Source organism: Pelodiscus sinensis, chromosome 15 (assembly GCF_052426305.1).
Source record: "Pelodiscus sinensis isolate ZL-2025 chromosome 15, ASM5242630v1, whole genome shotgun sequence".
In the NCBI taxonomy this organism is placed as follows: Eukaryota; Metazoa; Chordata; order Testudines; family Trionychidae; genus Pelodiscus; species Pelodiscus sinensis.
The window spans coordinates 40,669,272-40,686,387 of NC_143066.1; the positions used below are offsets into that span (position 1 = coordinate 40,669,272).

Genomic DNA, 17,116 nt, shown 5'->3' on the forward strand with positions numbered 1-17,116 from the left:
TCTGTAGGGACTGCCTGTATCTAAAAAGGGGACTGCCTGTATCTAAAAAGGTGTTACAAGGAGGAGGGAGAAAAACTGTTCTCCTTGGCCTCTGAGGATAGGACAAGAAACAATGGGCTTGAATTGCAGCCAGGGAAGTTTAGCTTGGACATTAGGAAAAACTTCCTCCCTGTCAGTATCCTGAAACACTGGAATAAATTGCCTAGGGAGGTTGAGGAATCTCCATTGCTGGAGATATTTAAGAGCAGGTTAGACAGACACTTATCAGGGATGATCTTAGATAGTGCTTGGTCCTGCTCTGAGGGCAGGGTACTGGACTCGATGACCCTTTAGGTCCCTTCCAGTTCTAGGATTCTAATACATATCACAGCCAGGATGCTTTTCTGCATGTTCCTTTGTTTCCTCTGACTTCCTAAACCACCCTAAAAAATTCCTTTCCCTTCTTGATGTTTACACCCATAACATTCTTGTGGGGCCTCATTCTGCTCTCACGTATATGAATTGTATATTGATGTAATTCAGCTGATGTCAATAGATGACTTACATTAAGTTCAGGTCTACACTGAGGAGAGAAGGTCGGCTTATAGTATACAACTTAGCTATGTAAATAACATAGCTGGAGTCGACGTACCTTAAGCCGAGCTCGGTGCTGTCTCCACAACGGGAGGTCAACGGGAGAAATACTCTCCTCGACTTCCCTTTTTCCGCACAACAGTGAGGAGTTCTGGTGCCAACGGGGACACCCTCAGCATTTCATGATGAGCTCTGTTCAGTCTCTCCAGTCTTTTATCACTATATGGTACTTGTCTTCTCTGAATTCCTTTCAGTTTGTCGTGGTCCCCAGAATGAACAGCACTATTTTAATTAATCTGCGGCACAAAACCCACTATTTCCCTATGAACAAACAGGGACTGATCCCGCTCTCCTTGAAGACAGCGGAAAATTGCCAAAGTTGCCAAATCTTTTGCCTGACTTTAGGCTTCTGGAAGTGGCTGGATTTGCATTCCTCTGTAAACACACTGCAGCCCTTGGTCCATTTGACAGCCCGAGTGTCAGCTTTGTGTGGCGCTGAGTGAAGCCTGCAATTACAGCACTGCCCTGCCACATGCCATCCCAACGCTTGCTGCCTGTCCTGAGAAAAAGAGTGGGCCATAGGCTCTGCGAGGTCTCGCCGGGATAATTTGCCTTTCAAAACTTGAAGGGAAAATTACTGTATTATGAGAAGGAGAAAAGCAGCTAAAATCTCCCCTTCCCGTGTCATTTCCAGACAGCATGCTCCCCTGCCCCAATCCCGAGTTTGAACTCAGACTGGTGGGGAGCAAGCTGGGGCACCAGAAGGATACGAGCGGGCTCCGTGCTTGGTGATTTTCTTTTAATTCAGTGTTGAATTAGTGGCAAATTCATTATTTCCTGTTTCCCACGGGACACTTCCTCTCAGCTTTCACACCCGGCTCAGCTGAAACATATAATGAGGGTGCTGTGGAAGGCTGGGAGAGCTCTTGATGCGGAGCCATTTACATGGTTTGTGGGGCTTTAAATATTGCTCCACCCCTGAGCCTCTGGATGAGACTATCCTTGGCAGTGCTGTTTGCTCTGCTTTCTGCCGGGGTGTGTTAGGAATGTAAACATTCGTTCCAAAGGGTAACCGTGAAACCGCTAAAATTCCTACAGGTTACACACTGCAGGCTCTGCAGCAGAATGCTTAAATACGCTTTTATATTACAGAGCCCACAGCGAAGCAGCCCTGGGAGCAGAGCCTCCAGCCCCTGCCCATCCTGCTGTTGGGGGGAGGTTTTGCTGCTGCAGCAAAGCCACTTCCCTGGGAGCAGAGCTGGCAAGAGTTCCGCTCCTGGGGTGGCTTTGGTGCAGGCTCTGTAGCTGGCTCCCTGGCAGCAGGGCTGGCAGCCCCTGTTGGCTCGATTCCCGGGGATCCAGCACGTAACCTGCGTCAGGGGCTGGGCTGGACATAACCATAGACAGGCATTGCTCAGGCTGGGTGGGGAGCTGCTCCATCAACTACTTTCAGGGTGATGGTTATTGGTTAACCTTTCACATCGTGTGTGTGTGTGTGTGTGTGTGTGTGTGTGTGTGTATCCGTGTGCGTGTGCAGAGTGGATGGGGTACAGGTTTGAGGTGTCTTGGGATTGTGGAGATAGTATGTGTCTGTGCACATACCTGCCAAAGGAAAGTGTATATTTGCATGTGTGCAAAGGAGGTGGGCGTGTATTGCATCGCCAGGCGGCTGTGTGTCTATGAATATGTTCTGTATCTGAATCTCTCCCTTCCTGTGGGTAAATACACTAGATCACAGAAGTTGGCTTTTCCTGAATAACAGAGCGGTGGAGGAAGGGAGATGTACCATCCCTCCAAAAGAAACTTGACAGACATCAGTTAGAATGGCTAAGCTCTGGGGAGACTTATGTGTCTATACCACTGCGCACAGCACTGGGAATGGAACATGTATGTTAGGTTTTCCCGTGCAGAAATAGTCGCTATGCCTGTCTCTTCAAGTGTAAAGAGTGGGGACCTGATTCCCATTTACAAAAAAGTCACTCTACACCAGTGTGGCAGTGTAAAGAAGCCTTAAAGTAGGCATAAATGACATTTATGCTCGCTGCCAGAGCAGTGTAAAGGGGCCTGAGTCATAAATGAGCATTAGGCACAGCATATATAACATCACAGAGAACTGGCCTTCCTTAGTCATTATATTTAACAAAAAAAAAAAAAGGCATTTCATGCTTTTTGGCCAGGTTGATAGGATGGATAAAACCACCCCAGCGCACACACTGTGCTCTCAGACTCTCCATGGACATGCAAAGGGGTGCACGCCCTGACCGTACCTGGTTCCGTTCATGGGATACCCAAAAGATTTGTGGATTTGCAGGCTTGTGAGAGATCTGGGAACTTCATTATGCAATGCCCAGTGCAACGCCCTCAATCATGGTCACTCTGGCTAATAAATGGTTCTCAGTAGATTGAGTGTTTCATGCTGATGGCAGCATGGGTATGTCAACTTCATGCACAGCAGCTTTGACTTTGCGCTCAGTCACACATTGATTTCCGTGGTGTTAACCTGCTGTAAGTGGGGGCTCACAGTCTGTATTGCTAGCAGGTGCTGCGCATGCTTTTAAGGCCAGGCAGTGCCAGGTCTGTTTTGCTCTGGGATGCCGTCTGCATTCAGGGCACATGATGGGGATTATGGTCTGTCGGGGATGATCATTAGGGAATCAGGCGTCCATCTGGCTCCACTCTGGGCCCAGCTTTTCAATTCCTGTTTAATCAGCAGAACTGTAAGCTATTACGGTTGCCATAACAACTGTCCTCCATGCGCAGAGTTTAGAAACCTTTGCAAAGGGAACGGCGACTCAAAGAAAGTGGTGGGAGTTCACAACCCATCTTGCCCGTCTTCCTCACGCAGCATCACACCATGTTTCAGATGGAAGTACTGACCCATTACCACGTGCATTTACTGCATGTAGCTTCCTTTAGGAGAAAGAAAAAGTGAACCATGAATGAGGTCATGGGCACCGGTGACCGGGCTCATCCTCTCATGGGCAGAGTTGTGTCTGAAATGTCTCAGCCGTGGCTATCTCCGGGAGTGGAAGTGTCCCAAGTGGCTTTCTGGTCAGTTGGTTGGGACCAGGCTTCTTCTTACCCCTTTGCTGTACCTGCTGGGAGGTCAGAGCAGGGGAGTAGGCCCACCCACTGTTCTGGGTCCTGGCCCAGGGACCCTGTAAGTAGCAATTGCCTACTAGCTGTCTCTGCTGTCTGCTGCTCCCTTGCTCCCTTGGCCACTTCCCTAAGTCGCAGCTCCGTCCAGCCCTCTCTCTCGGGGCTTTGAGACCAGCCTCTCAGCACACCATGGCCAGGGTTCTGTCAAGTGTTGTAATCGGTTGTGGCTGGTCTTCAGCCACTGGACCTGGGTCTCAACCAGGTCTGAAGTTCAGCTGCACTCGGAGCTGTCCGAGGTGCTGCTGTCCTCCCAGTCAGTTTCTAGACCTGGCTGGGTCGCACTCCAGTGAGGAACTGCCAGGCCCTGGCCCTGCAGCTTCTTTTATATGAGCCTGCTAAGCCCTGATTGGCTGCTGGAGAAGCAGCTACTCTAGTCTGCTTGGAGGACCTATTTTCTGCTCTTCTCTTTGCTGTGGCGTGCAGCAAGGCCTCTAGCTGGGGGCATCTGGTCTAGTCCTCCCCATCCCAGCACCTTTCAAACGTGCCTGAGAGATGGACTCTGTCTCCTGGCACCCATCCATGCTTGCCACCTTTTACCTGCAGCTCCGGGTATGTGGGGAATTTCTGGTTTTCTTTGACCTGGGGCAGTCAAAGTCAGAATGCTGCTAGGTGGGGCAGGGCTATGTTCTCCTTACTTCAAGAACTGCACATCTCAGGCAGGCAGACCATGGAAAGAATGTGTGCACTCAGCATGTGTAGCTGATGTCAGGCCTCCCCTGCTTGGGGGAAGACCAACCAAACATCATTCCCATGTAATTATTCCAGATAATCATAATGGATTTTGATTAAATAAATAAATTCTGCCTTTCCAAATAAATCTTGTTCCTAGTGGAACATCTCTGAGTGCTTAACTACAGTGATCCTGGATGGTTGGGGGCTAGCGCACCGTCTAGGGTGGCAAGAGATTAGGGGTCTGCTCCTGGCTCTTCTGTTAACTTTGTCTCACCTCTTGGTGCCTCTGTTTGCCAGTCTGTGAAACACACTAACCCCCGCCTGGCGTGTTCGTTATTTGCAGTGAAACGGTGAGCTCTTTGGCTAGAAGGCACAGCAGAAGATCTCAATATTGCTGTTGCTCAGCCCACACTCAGACACAGGAAGATGTACATACAAGACAGATCAGGCACACTTAAGGAGTTTACAGACAGAAAAATCAGCTTATTTATGGAGGCAGATGGTGGGGAAACTTCCAGCTATGTTCATTTCTAATGCTCATCAGCGAAGGGAGTAGACAGACTCCAGTGGGTTAGATGTGGAGCTGGGAGTCCTGAGTCCTGGCTTCTGTTCTCAGCTCTGCTGCTGTGTGACTTTGGGCAGGCTGGACTCGTTTAATCTCTCTGCTCTCAGCTAACTCCTCTGGGAAATGGATGCAACAATTCTTATCTTCTTGGGAAGGGCTTGAGACCTAGGCATGAAAAATCTCTATCAAGATTATAAGTGTTATGCCTAGATTTTTATGGATGCATAGATACAAAACATAAACAGCTGAAATGATATGGATCTCAGTGTACAGACAGGGGAGAGACAGGTGAACCAGTGTGGATAGAATAAAACCTCACTCAAAATTGGACCTTCACTTAAAACTCAAATCCATCCTGAAATTAAAAACAATACCAACCCCCCCCCTCCCCACACACACACCGCTTCTAGAAACAACCTTATTCTCTAAACAGTTCTCTTTGGGATTCACATAATTTCTATAGGCTCTATTCCATTACTATGGAGCTATACTGTCTTCCACCCTATGAAATTCTATAGGATTTTTCTATACAGTGGAGTCAGATGAACACCTGAACTTTCAGGTGCTTATTCCACCTGGACCTCGAAGCCCATAGAGTATTGCCTGTTGCTTGTTTTCCTCGCTGTTCATATTATTCCCTCGTGCACAGCATGTTGTGGCAGAGTCTGAAGTCAAAGTAGATATCATCTGTTAATCTCCTGATGCTGACACATGGATTTCTGACGCCTAATCAGAGCCGTCACTCCCCAGTGCCTGATTCCCCAAAAGGGCAAAGTCATCAAGGCAACTTCAATTTTTGTTTCCTGTGATGTGGAAAAGAAGTGATTTAAAAAAATCCTTAATTGTTCCCCGTGCCCTGGTGTGAAAGGTTAGGGCTTGGTTAGGAGGGCTCAGACTATGGGCAACTAATCTCAGTTTAATGTGAATGAAATACTCAGCTCAGGGAGAAGATTTACCCTTTAATCTAATGGAAAGAATTTGAGAGAAAATATTGCAGGAAACCCAGGTTCCTGTTTGCCAGCTGTGTTGTGGGAAGCATGAGCCAGGCTGTATGTCTTGCCTTATGTACACTATAAGCTGCCTACGCTGGATTTTTTTCTGTACATCTGACACCATGGATTGGATTTTGTATTGTGCAGAGGTATGAATGTTGCTCTGAATTCCCCGTCTGGGGATGAACCCATTGTTAGCATAAACCTGCACCAGTTCCCTTCTGGTCTGGTTTGGGGGCTCTTAGCTTGTCCATAGCAGAATTGAGGAGCTGGTTGAAGTTCCTTGATGCTGTGACGGACCAGGCCGGGTCTGGGCACAGCTGAGGGCGTCCGCTCAGGGCGAATTGCTCTAATTCAGGGCTCCTTACAGTCCCCAGACTGGAGACCTTTCCAAACTGGCCACAAACCAGTCCCTACCTGAAGCCTCACGAGCAAAACCCCTCCGACACCCCAGCAATATCCGCGCCCCAGATGGCCCCGGGCCTCATACACAGGTGAGGGGTCTAGAACCCAATCTCACCTTCCCCGAACAAATTCTGTCCGGTTCCAAGAAACCAGCCACAGTTCCCAGGTCAATTTACACTCTGGATCTTACCCATAAATCATGCTGAGCCATTCCTTTAGAATCTACCATCTAAAGCAGTGGTCCCAACACGGTGCCCGCGGGTGCCATGGCGCCCGCGGGGGCATTCGTGTGCGCCCGCCAAGTGCTCGGGGCTGGCCTGGCCCTGGGAACGTGGTGCATGTACAGTGCCGGAGCCGGCCCCAGGTGCATGGCGCACAGTGAGCGCCAGCCCCAGGAGCACCGCGAATTGGCCGCCCGCGCTCTGGGCGCGTGGTGCTTGGAGGAGGCGCCGGCCCCAGGCGCGTGGCACTTGAGGAAGGGGGGGCGCCGGCCCGGGGCGCGTGGAGCTTGGAGAATGGGGCGCCGGCCCCGGGCGCACGGATATGGGGGGGCCCTGCCCCGCCCCCGGGCGCGCGGCTATGGGGGGCCCCGCCCCCTGGCGCCCGGCAGGCGAACGGCCAAGCCCCCTGGCACCCGGCAACCTCCAAAGGTTGGGGACCACTGATCTAAAGGTTTATTACTACAGTAAAGAAAAGCATGAGAGTGAGGTTGCTAAAGTATCACACATTACATGCATCGAATCTCCCAGGTCTCGATGCAGGCTTGCAGCAAAGATGTTATAACTCCTGGATTAAAAGTCCTTGTTGCGCATCCTAGGTCAGGATGGGTCCACAGTTCTTTCCGGCCCTTCGATCCCTGCACTGCTGCCTCTGGGATGAGGGGCTGAGCTGAGTACCAAGATGGAGCCAGCCACATGACATCTTTATACATCCTTTCTGGTCTCTTCTTGGCTGCAGCAGGTCACCTGCCTAGTGGCCTATCACTGTGTTCCCTGGTGGTAACCCTTAGGTGTCAGTCCTCATTCCCGAGGTGTGTCCTTGGCCCATTGAGTGCTATTGTCCCACATAGCCTCGCTAATTAGCATGTCCATAGGCTGTGCTCTGCCCAGTGCTCAACCACATGCAGAGAAATGTTCAGTATTCATACAAAGTACATGCTTATAACTTCACACACAGACGTTATACAATCACATGACTAGCGTACATAGGATTAGCAGACAGTAAGCTTCTATTCAGCACCTCACATGGCCCCCTTTTATATCATTTTTGGGGCCAACACCCCCACCTATAGGTGCAGCAGGAATCTGGCTGCTTCCCTTAAATTCAGTAACGTGACAGATGCCCAATTCAGACACGGGAGAACTGAGCCCCAGAATTCTCTTAGCACAATCTCTTGTGCTTTCTTCTGCTATACAGAGGTATGGACGTGTAGGGATGGTGACGTCTGTTCTAGATCAGACCTGCAAACCATCTAGGCCAGATAGACAGTGACCAGTATGAGTGGCTTCAGAGAAAGGGGTCAAGGGACCCAGAATGGGCACTTATGGAATAACCTGCCCTGAGGACATTCCCTCTGCACCTCCCAAACTTCATGGTAGGCTCATGCCCTCAAGCATGAGAGTTTATTTCCCTAATAAATGGGAATATAAATCTAAATGTCTAATTCTGTTATGTACGTGGCTTCACGGATGTCTTGTGGCAGTGAGTGCCACAGGTCAATCACATGTTCTGTAAAAAGCATTTCCTTTGCTCAGTTTAACATTTGTTGCCGTTTGGTTTAATTCAGTATCAGCTTATGAGAAAAGGGTAAAGGAAACCTCGTTGTCTCTCTATAATAGTTAACATGCTTCTAGAGTGCCCCTCTTATTTGTCTCCTCTCCAAAAACTTTACACAGTTTCAGTCTTTTCACTTGCTCTTCAGGAGGAAGTTTCTCCAACTTCTCATTAAGCCTCTGTGAGTCCCCTCTAGGTCGCAGTGGCATGCACTAAATACAGTATTTCTGGTAGGGATCATTCAGTCAGATAAAGGCATTAGAAGATTTTCTGCATTAGTCTCCATCTCATTGTTTCTGTAGCCTTGCTTTTTTGACGGTTGCTGCTGATTGAGCAGAACTTTTCCATGAGTTATCCAGAATGAAAGGTGATAAGATGCTCTGATTTGCTGCAGATTTACTGGTTGTTGCATATAGTTTTGGGTAATTCATACCTGTCTTGAGATGAGTCTATTCCATCAAGTATCCTCCTACTTTTTTCACTAGGGATGGGTTTAAATCAAGTCCATGAATCCAACCATCCCTATATTTTGGATACAGAGGTTTGAAATTAGGGATGTAAAATCACATTTAATCAGTTCACTGTTTAAACAGGAGTGGGTGGGGGTGGGGGAGCTGCTGCTGCCTGGCTGGGCTGGAGCGGGCCCCCCCACCTGCTGCTGCAGGGGTGGAGCGGACCTCTCTGTGAGTGGGGGCTGTTCTGATTCAGTTGGAGTGCCCCTGTCTGCAGTGTGCTGCCCCAGTTAGGCTGGGCCTGCCATGGGCAGGGTCTGCTCCAGCTGGACCGGAGTATCCCCATCTGTGGTGCGCTGCTCCGGCCCGGCCAGGCCAGGCCCACCACAAATGGGGGCTACTCTGGCAGGGCTGGACAACCTTGCCTGTAGTGGGCCCCTCTGGGCTGGCGCAGCCCCCTGCCTGAGGCGGCCAGGGGGATGCTCCAGCCTCCACTGCTTCCGTAACCGGTTCATCAGTTAACCATTCACCTCCCTGTGCACAAGGGAGCTTTGCCTGTGCAGTGGATGGTTCCGTTGGCCAGAGGAGCAGAGCAGTCAATCAGGATCCTTGTCCTGGGACTTTAGATGATCGTTTAGGTATTCATAGCCCAGACCATTGAGCACCTTGAAGATAAGGGCTGAGACACTGCATTTGCTGTAGAGCATAAGTGAAGGATAGCCAGGGGACGTGTCCCTTGCGGCAGCAGTGGAATGAGGTCTAATGGATAGTAAAGATGTCAGGGAGTCATGACTCTTGAGGTTTTTTCCAGACTTTGCCCCTGAGCGTGTCACTTAACCTCTTTCGGCTTCAATTTATTCTTCTGTCATTTGGGGACAGTATAATGCCTACCTCTCAGCAGGGCTGGAGGCTTTGAGGATAATATTTGTTAAGTATCTGGAGGTTTTCAGAGGCAAGGTATTGCTAATACTGTATTACAGGTGTGTGTGGGCTTACAGCATACTTGGGCAGAGTGCACACATGACTCTGCGGGATGCTGCACCTTCAGGTGAATGGCAATCAATCTGAATTGGATAATGGTTTCTGGAGCGTACTCATCTGTTCTTGAACTCTGAGCTGCTGTCTGTGGGCAGCAAGGTCCTTCGACTAGCATATGGAATCCCCTCTCAGCATCACTAAACTAGCCATGGAAATCTACTCATCATGGCACACTTGGGAACTCTCGGAGGATTTGAAGTCAAGCAGAAGGAAATGGCCAAAGGAGCTGTTCTGCCTTCAGTTTAGTTTCCTAGCTGGTTTTTTTAACTACCCAGCTTCTTTCCTTTCCTCTCCAAAATCAGGGGAGGACGTGCCATGAGGGCACATGTAGGCTGAAGCCTGGGTAGCAAGGAGGTCCTGGAGCAAGTCCCAGGGTGAGCAAAATATGGCCCCCAGGCCAGATCCAGCACACCAGACATTTGGATCCAACCTGCTGCGGCCTAGCAGAACCCTCAATCAGGCTCCCTCCCTATCCCACACGCTGCTCAAAGTGGCCAGCTGCTGGAGCCAGTGTGCGCGTCTCTGGGCAGTGCACACTTCTTAGGGGGAAGAGGGTCTCCATGTCCTGCCCCTACTCCCAGCACCAGCCTCGCGGCTTCCTTGTAGGTGCTTACCACACGCAGAGACCCGTTGCCCTCTCCCCCCAAGGAGTGCACCATGCAGAGAGGCACACAGGAATCCTAGCAACCAGTCGCTTTGAGTGGGGTGTGGGGCTGCGGCAGGCAGGGAGCCTGCCTGAGGATGCTGCTGGGTTGCTGGTCAGAAGCTGCCTATGGTAAGCACCTCCTGGCCAGAGCCTGCACCTGGCACCCTTCCCCCTCCCACGTCCTAACACCTTGTACTAGATTGCAACCCTCTCCTGCACCCAATCTTTCTGCAACCCCTCCTGCATCCCTGTCCCAGGTCACAACTGTCTTCTGCATTCAACTCCCTCCCTGTGACTCCTGTCCTCCACCCCAGTCCCTTCCCCAGAGCCCCCTCAAGTACCCAAACTCCATCCCAGACCCCGCACCCACTCCATTAATACCACAGAAAAGTGCAGCCCCGACCACTTACAAAATTCTTGGAGTGGTCCCCCATTGAAAAGTATTGCGCACCCCTGTCCTGGAGTGACTATCTGGGATGGTTCGGGGCTGTAATGGTTTGTGTTGAGGGCTCAGGGGGTAACATACATTTGGTTGGCTCTCACTCCTGCCTGAGGATAGGGACGTAATAGTGTAGTCAATTAACCAATAAGCAAAAAAAAACCCCAAAATATATCGGTTAATGCTATAGACTACACGCATTTCCCTCCCACGTCCCACCAGTAAATTTTTTAGCAGGCTGGCCAGCAGCCCAGCTCATTCCTGGCTTGCAGCACGTCTGGGACCTACCCCCGCTGCGGCTCTGCATTTAAAGTGTATTATGAGCCCCACCTGGCACCCAGCACTGCTGCATCTGATAAAGAGGCAGTAGCTCGGAGTGGCAGGGGGCTTCTTGGGAGTGAGGCTGGAGCACACTGCCTGCTGGCCCCGCCCCTGGAGACTATAGAATAGTTGACTAATAGATAAGAATTCATGAGGTTACTCAGCTATTCAATTAACCAATATTTAACATCCCTACCTGAGCATTCCTCTTGCTTTCATACCCCAGTTGTATTTTGACTTGCTCCTTCCTTTTGATTCATCTCCCTTCGTGTTGCTGCTGTCTGGAATTCTGCCCAGCCTTCTGTGTTGTGCGAGTAGTCATCAAGGTGCTAGTCCAATAGGGTGTTGCACATGCTGCACCCCAGTGGAGCGGAGGGGGCTTAGTGTCTCTATCCGGAGGATCAGAGTCTAGGGTGGAGGAACGGAGATTTAGATTTTCCACCTTGCTGGTGCTGACCCCAACTGAAGCAAACCAGAGACCTGCACAGAGCATCAGAAATAGCGATTCCCAATTCCCTGAACTAGGAATGTTAAATGCATTTATTTGTGTAAACATGTATCCGGTGAAATTTTCAGCAGATACACGTTTACACGCCGGGAGAGGCGGGAGGCAGTGCCGGCTCCAATTCCCGCTCCCTACATTGCCTCTGTACCAAGGGCCAGGGGGTGGGCAGTCGGCTCAAAGCTGCAAAAGCCTGGTCTTAAAGAAGACAGAAGTCAGAGGCTGAAGCTCTGAAGAAACCCTCCAGTGTAAATGACACAGCAGTAGACAAGCAGATCATTTCTCAGGGTTTCCAGTCACTGATGTGCTGAAGATGTATGTTGTCCTGAGAGCTTTAACCACTTGTTTTCAGTGCTGTGGGCAGGAAAGCAGGGGCAGAGTTAATGACGTTTGAGTGACCTTACCTGAGTGGTCACATGTTTCCATTTTTTAACTTTATCTAAACTCTGGCATCCTGCGATTGCGGCTCTCGTTGGCCACGGATTGCTGTTCACAGCCAATGGGAGTGGTGGGCAGCGGTATCCCTGTGTGCACCACTTCCCACCTCTCATATTGCCCACAAACAGCAATGTGTGGCCAACAAAAGCTGCGATCACCTGATACCTGTGGAGACGCAGGTAATCTAGCAGAGGCCCCCTGCTAGGGACTCACCTTGACGAGGTGCTGTTTTTGTATTGCCCACCCCTGATATCAGGTCTTGGGGCATGCAGTGACTCACTGTGCGTCTAGCAGTAGTAGCTAAAGGAACAGAATGGAGACGTGTTGCATGCGAGTATTCTGGTTTTTATTACTGGAATCCAGTGGTTTCACAATAACATACGCACTATCCTTCTGCTTGTTAATTCTTGGGTGAATTATTTTACTTGTAGATTTCAGCAAAAGTGTAGTGATTTCTTTTCAATCAGAAGTGGTGAAATTAGGAGTGTTCTTATAATTGGGTCTCCCAGCAGGCCCCTCTGTGGTCTGCCTCTCAGGCAGTGAAACTCTGGCAGGTTTTCTGCTGCTAGGGCCTTCTGTGCCCCTCATACAGTATGTGCATGTAGTTGTCCTCCGTCAGTCCACAGTGTACTCTGCACTGTCCCCTCCCCCAGGCCACAGCATCACAAGCGCGTTCTTTCTCCGGTTAAATCACACCTCTGAATGCAATGCAGATTTTTCCATGCTGCCATGTACTGTGTGCAGAATAATGCAGCTTATCAATCCCCACTTCAGCTGCTAACCCTAGCTGCAGCCTGATTGGATCTTTCCTTTGCATTCGCTGGATTTAATTTTGGGATGCTGCTGCTGCTGCTGTTGGGTTTCCGCCTTTGCTGTTTCCTCCATGTGTCTCCCCCCTTAATGATTGAACATATTTCCTGAAAGGTGTGTGTTTGGCATACCGCTTACCTCGGGAACACATCGCTTTAACACACAATCAAACCTCGTTTCTGGAGAGACACTCCCCCTCCCTCCATGCTAGGGTTGAAGGTTTTTTCTCAAATGGATTTCAGCCCATTTATCCAGAATTAAGCTCCTGCAGATTTTAATTTGCTGACATTTTCTCCATCCGTTCCGTGGTGGATAGCAGGGATAATGCACATGCTGTGCCAGTGCCTCACTGCACTCAGTGCTTTTGCCCATCGGGTTGGTATGCATAGTGAAAGTACACAATTTTAGTTCTGCTCACTCAGGAATGATGAACGACAGCAGCAAGAGGGAAAGATGAGCTGCTTTGGGTAAGTAACAAATTAGACCTTTCCTGGGGGAGTCAGGGGCGGAACGGAACTGATTTTAACAGCTTAATTCCATAATCTAATGATAACACTGGACCCTGCAAAATCTCAGCCTGTTAAAGTTAATTAATGCTAAACATCCTCCCTATACAAGGGCTTCCATCATAGGTGACTTGTTGGGACCATGGACTCAGCCAAGTAAAGGGAGAGAGGGAAACTTTTTCCTCTTTATTCCTTGGGCACCTATAAATGTCCTTTCCCCCAGAAAAGTGACTCTGGACAATGGAACTTGGAACTCCCTATTACTTGGAGAACACTTTTAGGTTGAACTTGAGTATGGGTGTGTAGAGGTGTATGTCACACATTTAAGTGACTATGTTGTGATTTTAGTTAGTTTTTGGCCAGCTGGGATCCTGACTGTGCAAACCTCTGAGCTCTTTCATTCCACAACTGTTTTTATTGCATGGAGGAGTTGCAGTATTAGCAAGGAAGTTGCAGCACATCTCTATACTGAAGGGTACCTTCCTAATGCTGTCTCAGAATGACTTTTTCCAGATACTTGAAAGGGACACTCCACTTATTTTGTAAAGAAACAGATTTCTTTCTTAAATTAATTACAGTGCATTTGAGCCTTAAAAATACAGTGTATGGGTCACTAGTATGCTCTTTGTTCACATTTTGCATTTCTCTCGGCTTGGACAAGTGAACATCATTAAAGTTACAAAACTTCATTATTGTCCATCTTGTTTTTAGATGCCTAGTACGGTAGTATTTGGGGGTTTATAACAATCATTTTTGTTAAGAGTTGGTATATGATGGAAATGTATAACCTTATCACAATCTGCTTGATTGAGGTTGGACATTAATTGGCTCTTTCTATTGCTCTTCAGTGTTATAAAAGCTTGTTTTTACAAACTATAATTATTATTCCATACTTAAATTGATACTGTCCTTTTAACTTGGGGCTTGAATTGCTGAATGTGTCTAGTGCAGGTTACATTCAGAATCTAATCTTCCTGTTTATCCCCCTGGCCTCAGATCATATTTGTTCATTCAATGATAACTCTAGGTTTATATGTATTTCTGTGCACTTTCTTGATGTCTTTTCCTCAGGCTGTATTTTGGTGTAAGGATGCATTCAGCAGTACAGTGTATTACTGGTACTTTCTTTATTGTAAATCATTTGTTTGCTTTTTAAGCAACCTACATTTGTTGGAAGAAAACCAAACAGTGTATTCCATGAACATCCCCTCCCTTCCAGAGTGATGGGAGTATGATTGATTTTTTTAATCAAAGTCACTTTAGATCTCTGCCAAAGATAAAACCTCTACCCATCAGGGATTCTCCTATTACTGAAGAAATTCCACTAAGTTCATTTTAATAATGGTTCAGACCCAATCTATTTTTCTCGGCTTGCTTTTCACAGCAATAAAATTGCTTGGAATGTCACAGTATTAAACTTCTCCAGCCATCTGTGACACTCGCTGGATAAGAAATTTAATTTTAGCCAGAGGAGGGATTTATATATTTGAGATTGTTCCATTTTCCCTACTCCCCCCACCCGAAGATCTGCTCTTCTAAGATATGATGTATTTTTTTTCCCCTGTTTTTATGTGGAAATACTGTTAGTAAGAGCTATAGACAATATCCCCACTGGATTTGCTTTATTTTGTCTTGCTGCTTTTGTAAAGATTTTAGAACTTTAAATCAAAGAATTCTCTCATCTAAAAATCCATGCAGATCTTCTGTGGAAAGCAGGAGAGAGAAAAGAAGAAAAGCAGCTTCTTGCTTGTTTCCCTCTAAAAAATCGCTAATCTTCTAGTTAAACATATGTTAGACATATGTTGGATGACCCCAAAAAGGAATTAGGGCAGCAGAAAAGGTATCTGCTGCTGGATCACAAGAATGAAAATAGCTGGGAGTGAGGCTCCTTTTACCAAGGGTAAAGTTCAAATAGGTCATGACCAGCATGGTCCTGTGTAAACTCTCCTGTGAAGATATTACTCTTTGTTTTGACGTAGTCCTTTCTCATGGTGTCAGTAATGGCTCAGTCAAAACAAATAGCAATGTGTAGGGTTGCCAGATGGTTTAACCAAAAATACCAAATTCTCCCCCCCCCCATACCAAAAAAAAAACACTGGGGGGGGGGGGGGAATTCTGTTGAGGGAAAAAAAAAAGGGGGATACCAAAGTTGTTGAGAAAAAAACCAAAACCTGAGAGTTATTAAGCTAAAAAAATAAAAAAAATAAAAAACAGCGTGGCCCCTTTAAGAAACGCCTTTGAGGCTTTTTGGCCCTAACAGGCCATCTTGTCTCCCTGCTCCAGGGCAGACAGCTCCCCTGCGGAACCAGGTAAGTACCCAGGATTTTCAAAAATTAGAAAATACCAGACATTTTAGGTGTCCGGTGTTTTCTGAAATTTTTTACCGGACAGGAGGTGAAAATACCGGACTGTCCGGGTCAATACCGGACACCTGGCAACCCTAGCCACGTGTAGTTTTTTAAAGTTAAAATGACTTTGTAATTTTTATGTCAGAAAGTGATTATTCGATTCAAAAATGTTTTTAGCGTCTTTTCAATGAAACAGGCGCGGAAAGCTGAATTTGTTATTTCCAGACCACAGAGTTAAAAGCAGACTAGGCCCCAAATAGAGCAACGTGACTGGATGTGCTTGGAAGAAGCTATGGCTGATACACATCAATTCTTTTGAGTTAGAAATGCATTTACATTGATTTAGTTGCTTGGAAGGGTGATATATTTTCACAAAACCTGAGTCCCTTCCCTGCCCCATCTACCATACTGAAATGTCTCTCCTGAAAGCTGGAGGAGCCCACATCTCCTCTCCCTTCCAGCAGTTTTACAGCACTAGAACTCTCACTTCCAGAGACAGACTCCAGTTTTCATCAGGTTATGTGAGTAAAGGGTCAGGCCCACTGTTTGCAGTTTTAGTATGTGGGGGGCATAATTGCCACCCGTGTGTTGTGTCATACACACCTCTGGGAGTATAGCTGCTTTATCTTTCAGAGAGCAGGAGGTATAGGCAGGGATAGGTAGTCTGCAGAGATCAGGGCCAGATTTTTGGCCACTGCGCAGAACTCTGGTGAAGGAGGATCTCTGGGTGACATGGAAATTTCGGGAATCTCAGAGGGGGAGCTGTGGTGGTCTGTAACTTTAAAAACAACGAGAGGCTGGGTTAGCTATGCTGACGAGAGACGCTGTCCCACTGATGTAGTAAGTAGCATCTCCACTACAGCACTACAGCCCCGCTGCTGCACCAGTACCAATAGTTTGGCCACCTTCTGTCTGCTCCCTCCCCCACCAGCCCTATCACGCCTGCTATGCTCACTTTACAGCAGGAGAATCCCTACCCTGGTAAAGCTGTTTTCTGTGGCTGAGGCTATAGGTCATCAGAACCCTGGCTCTAATTCCCCTTATACTTTGGGGAAGTTTAGGTTCAGATAGGACCCATGTCTAAATCAAGGAACAGGCATTCAGATTGTGGACTCTGGACTCCCCTAAGAAGATGCCCTGGGAATGGAGGCATGATGCAGGACTGAGAGAGGACTCATGGCCTGATTCCACGTTAACCTTGTGTGATGGGGGGTCCAAAGAAGCCAACTGAGGTTACTCAATTAGGGTGAACTGCAAAGAATGGGGGAGCTATTCCCCAAACATGGTGGCTATTCCAATGCTTAGCTTTGCCAAGCCAGCACAAAACAGCTTCTGTGATACATTACTGGTTACCCAGAAGCCAACAACACAGTTCCCTGAAAGCAATGCAGCCTAGGCCTCCACCCAGACACCCAAGTGAGATAGGATGAGGATCTCATGCTGAAAAGCTTACTCAATGCAGAGAAAGCTCTAGCAA

At 48.1% G+C, this 17,116-nt stretch overlaps 1 protein-coding gene across 3 annotated transcripts in view; it reads left to right on the forward strand.

Moving 5' to 3' along the window:
* Positions 1 to 17,116, forward strand: part of GRID2IP (Grid2 interacting protein) — a 103,490-nt gene that overhangs the window by 22,040 nt on the left and 64,334 nt on the right. The window contains exon 1 of one of the 3 annotated variants that reach the window (XM_075899871.2): positions 12,974 to 13,252. The exons of the other annotated variants lie outside the window; for them this stretch is intronic. Coding sequence (XP_075755986.2) covers positions 13,239 to 13,252 — 14 coding nt within the window. The 5' untranslated portion in view covers positions 12,974 to 13,238. Of the gene's footprint in view, positions 1 to 12,973; positions 13,253 to 17,116 lie in introns of those variants that run through there. 3 annotated transcript variants of the gene reach the window in all.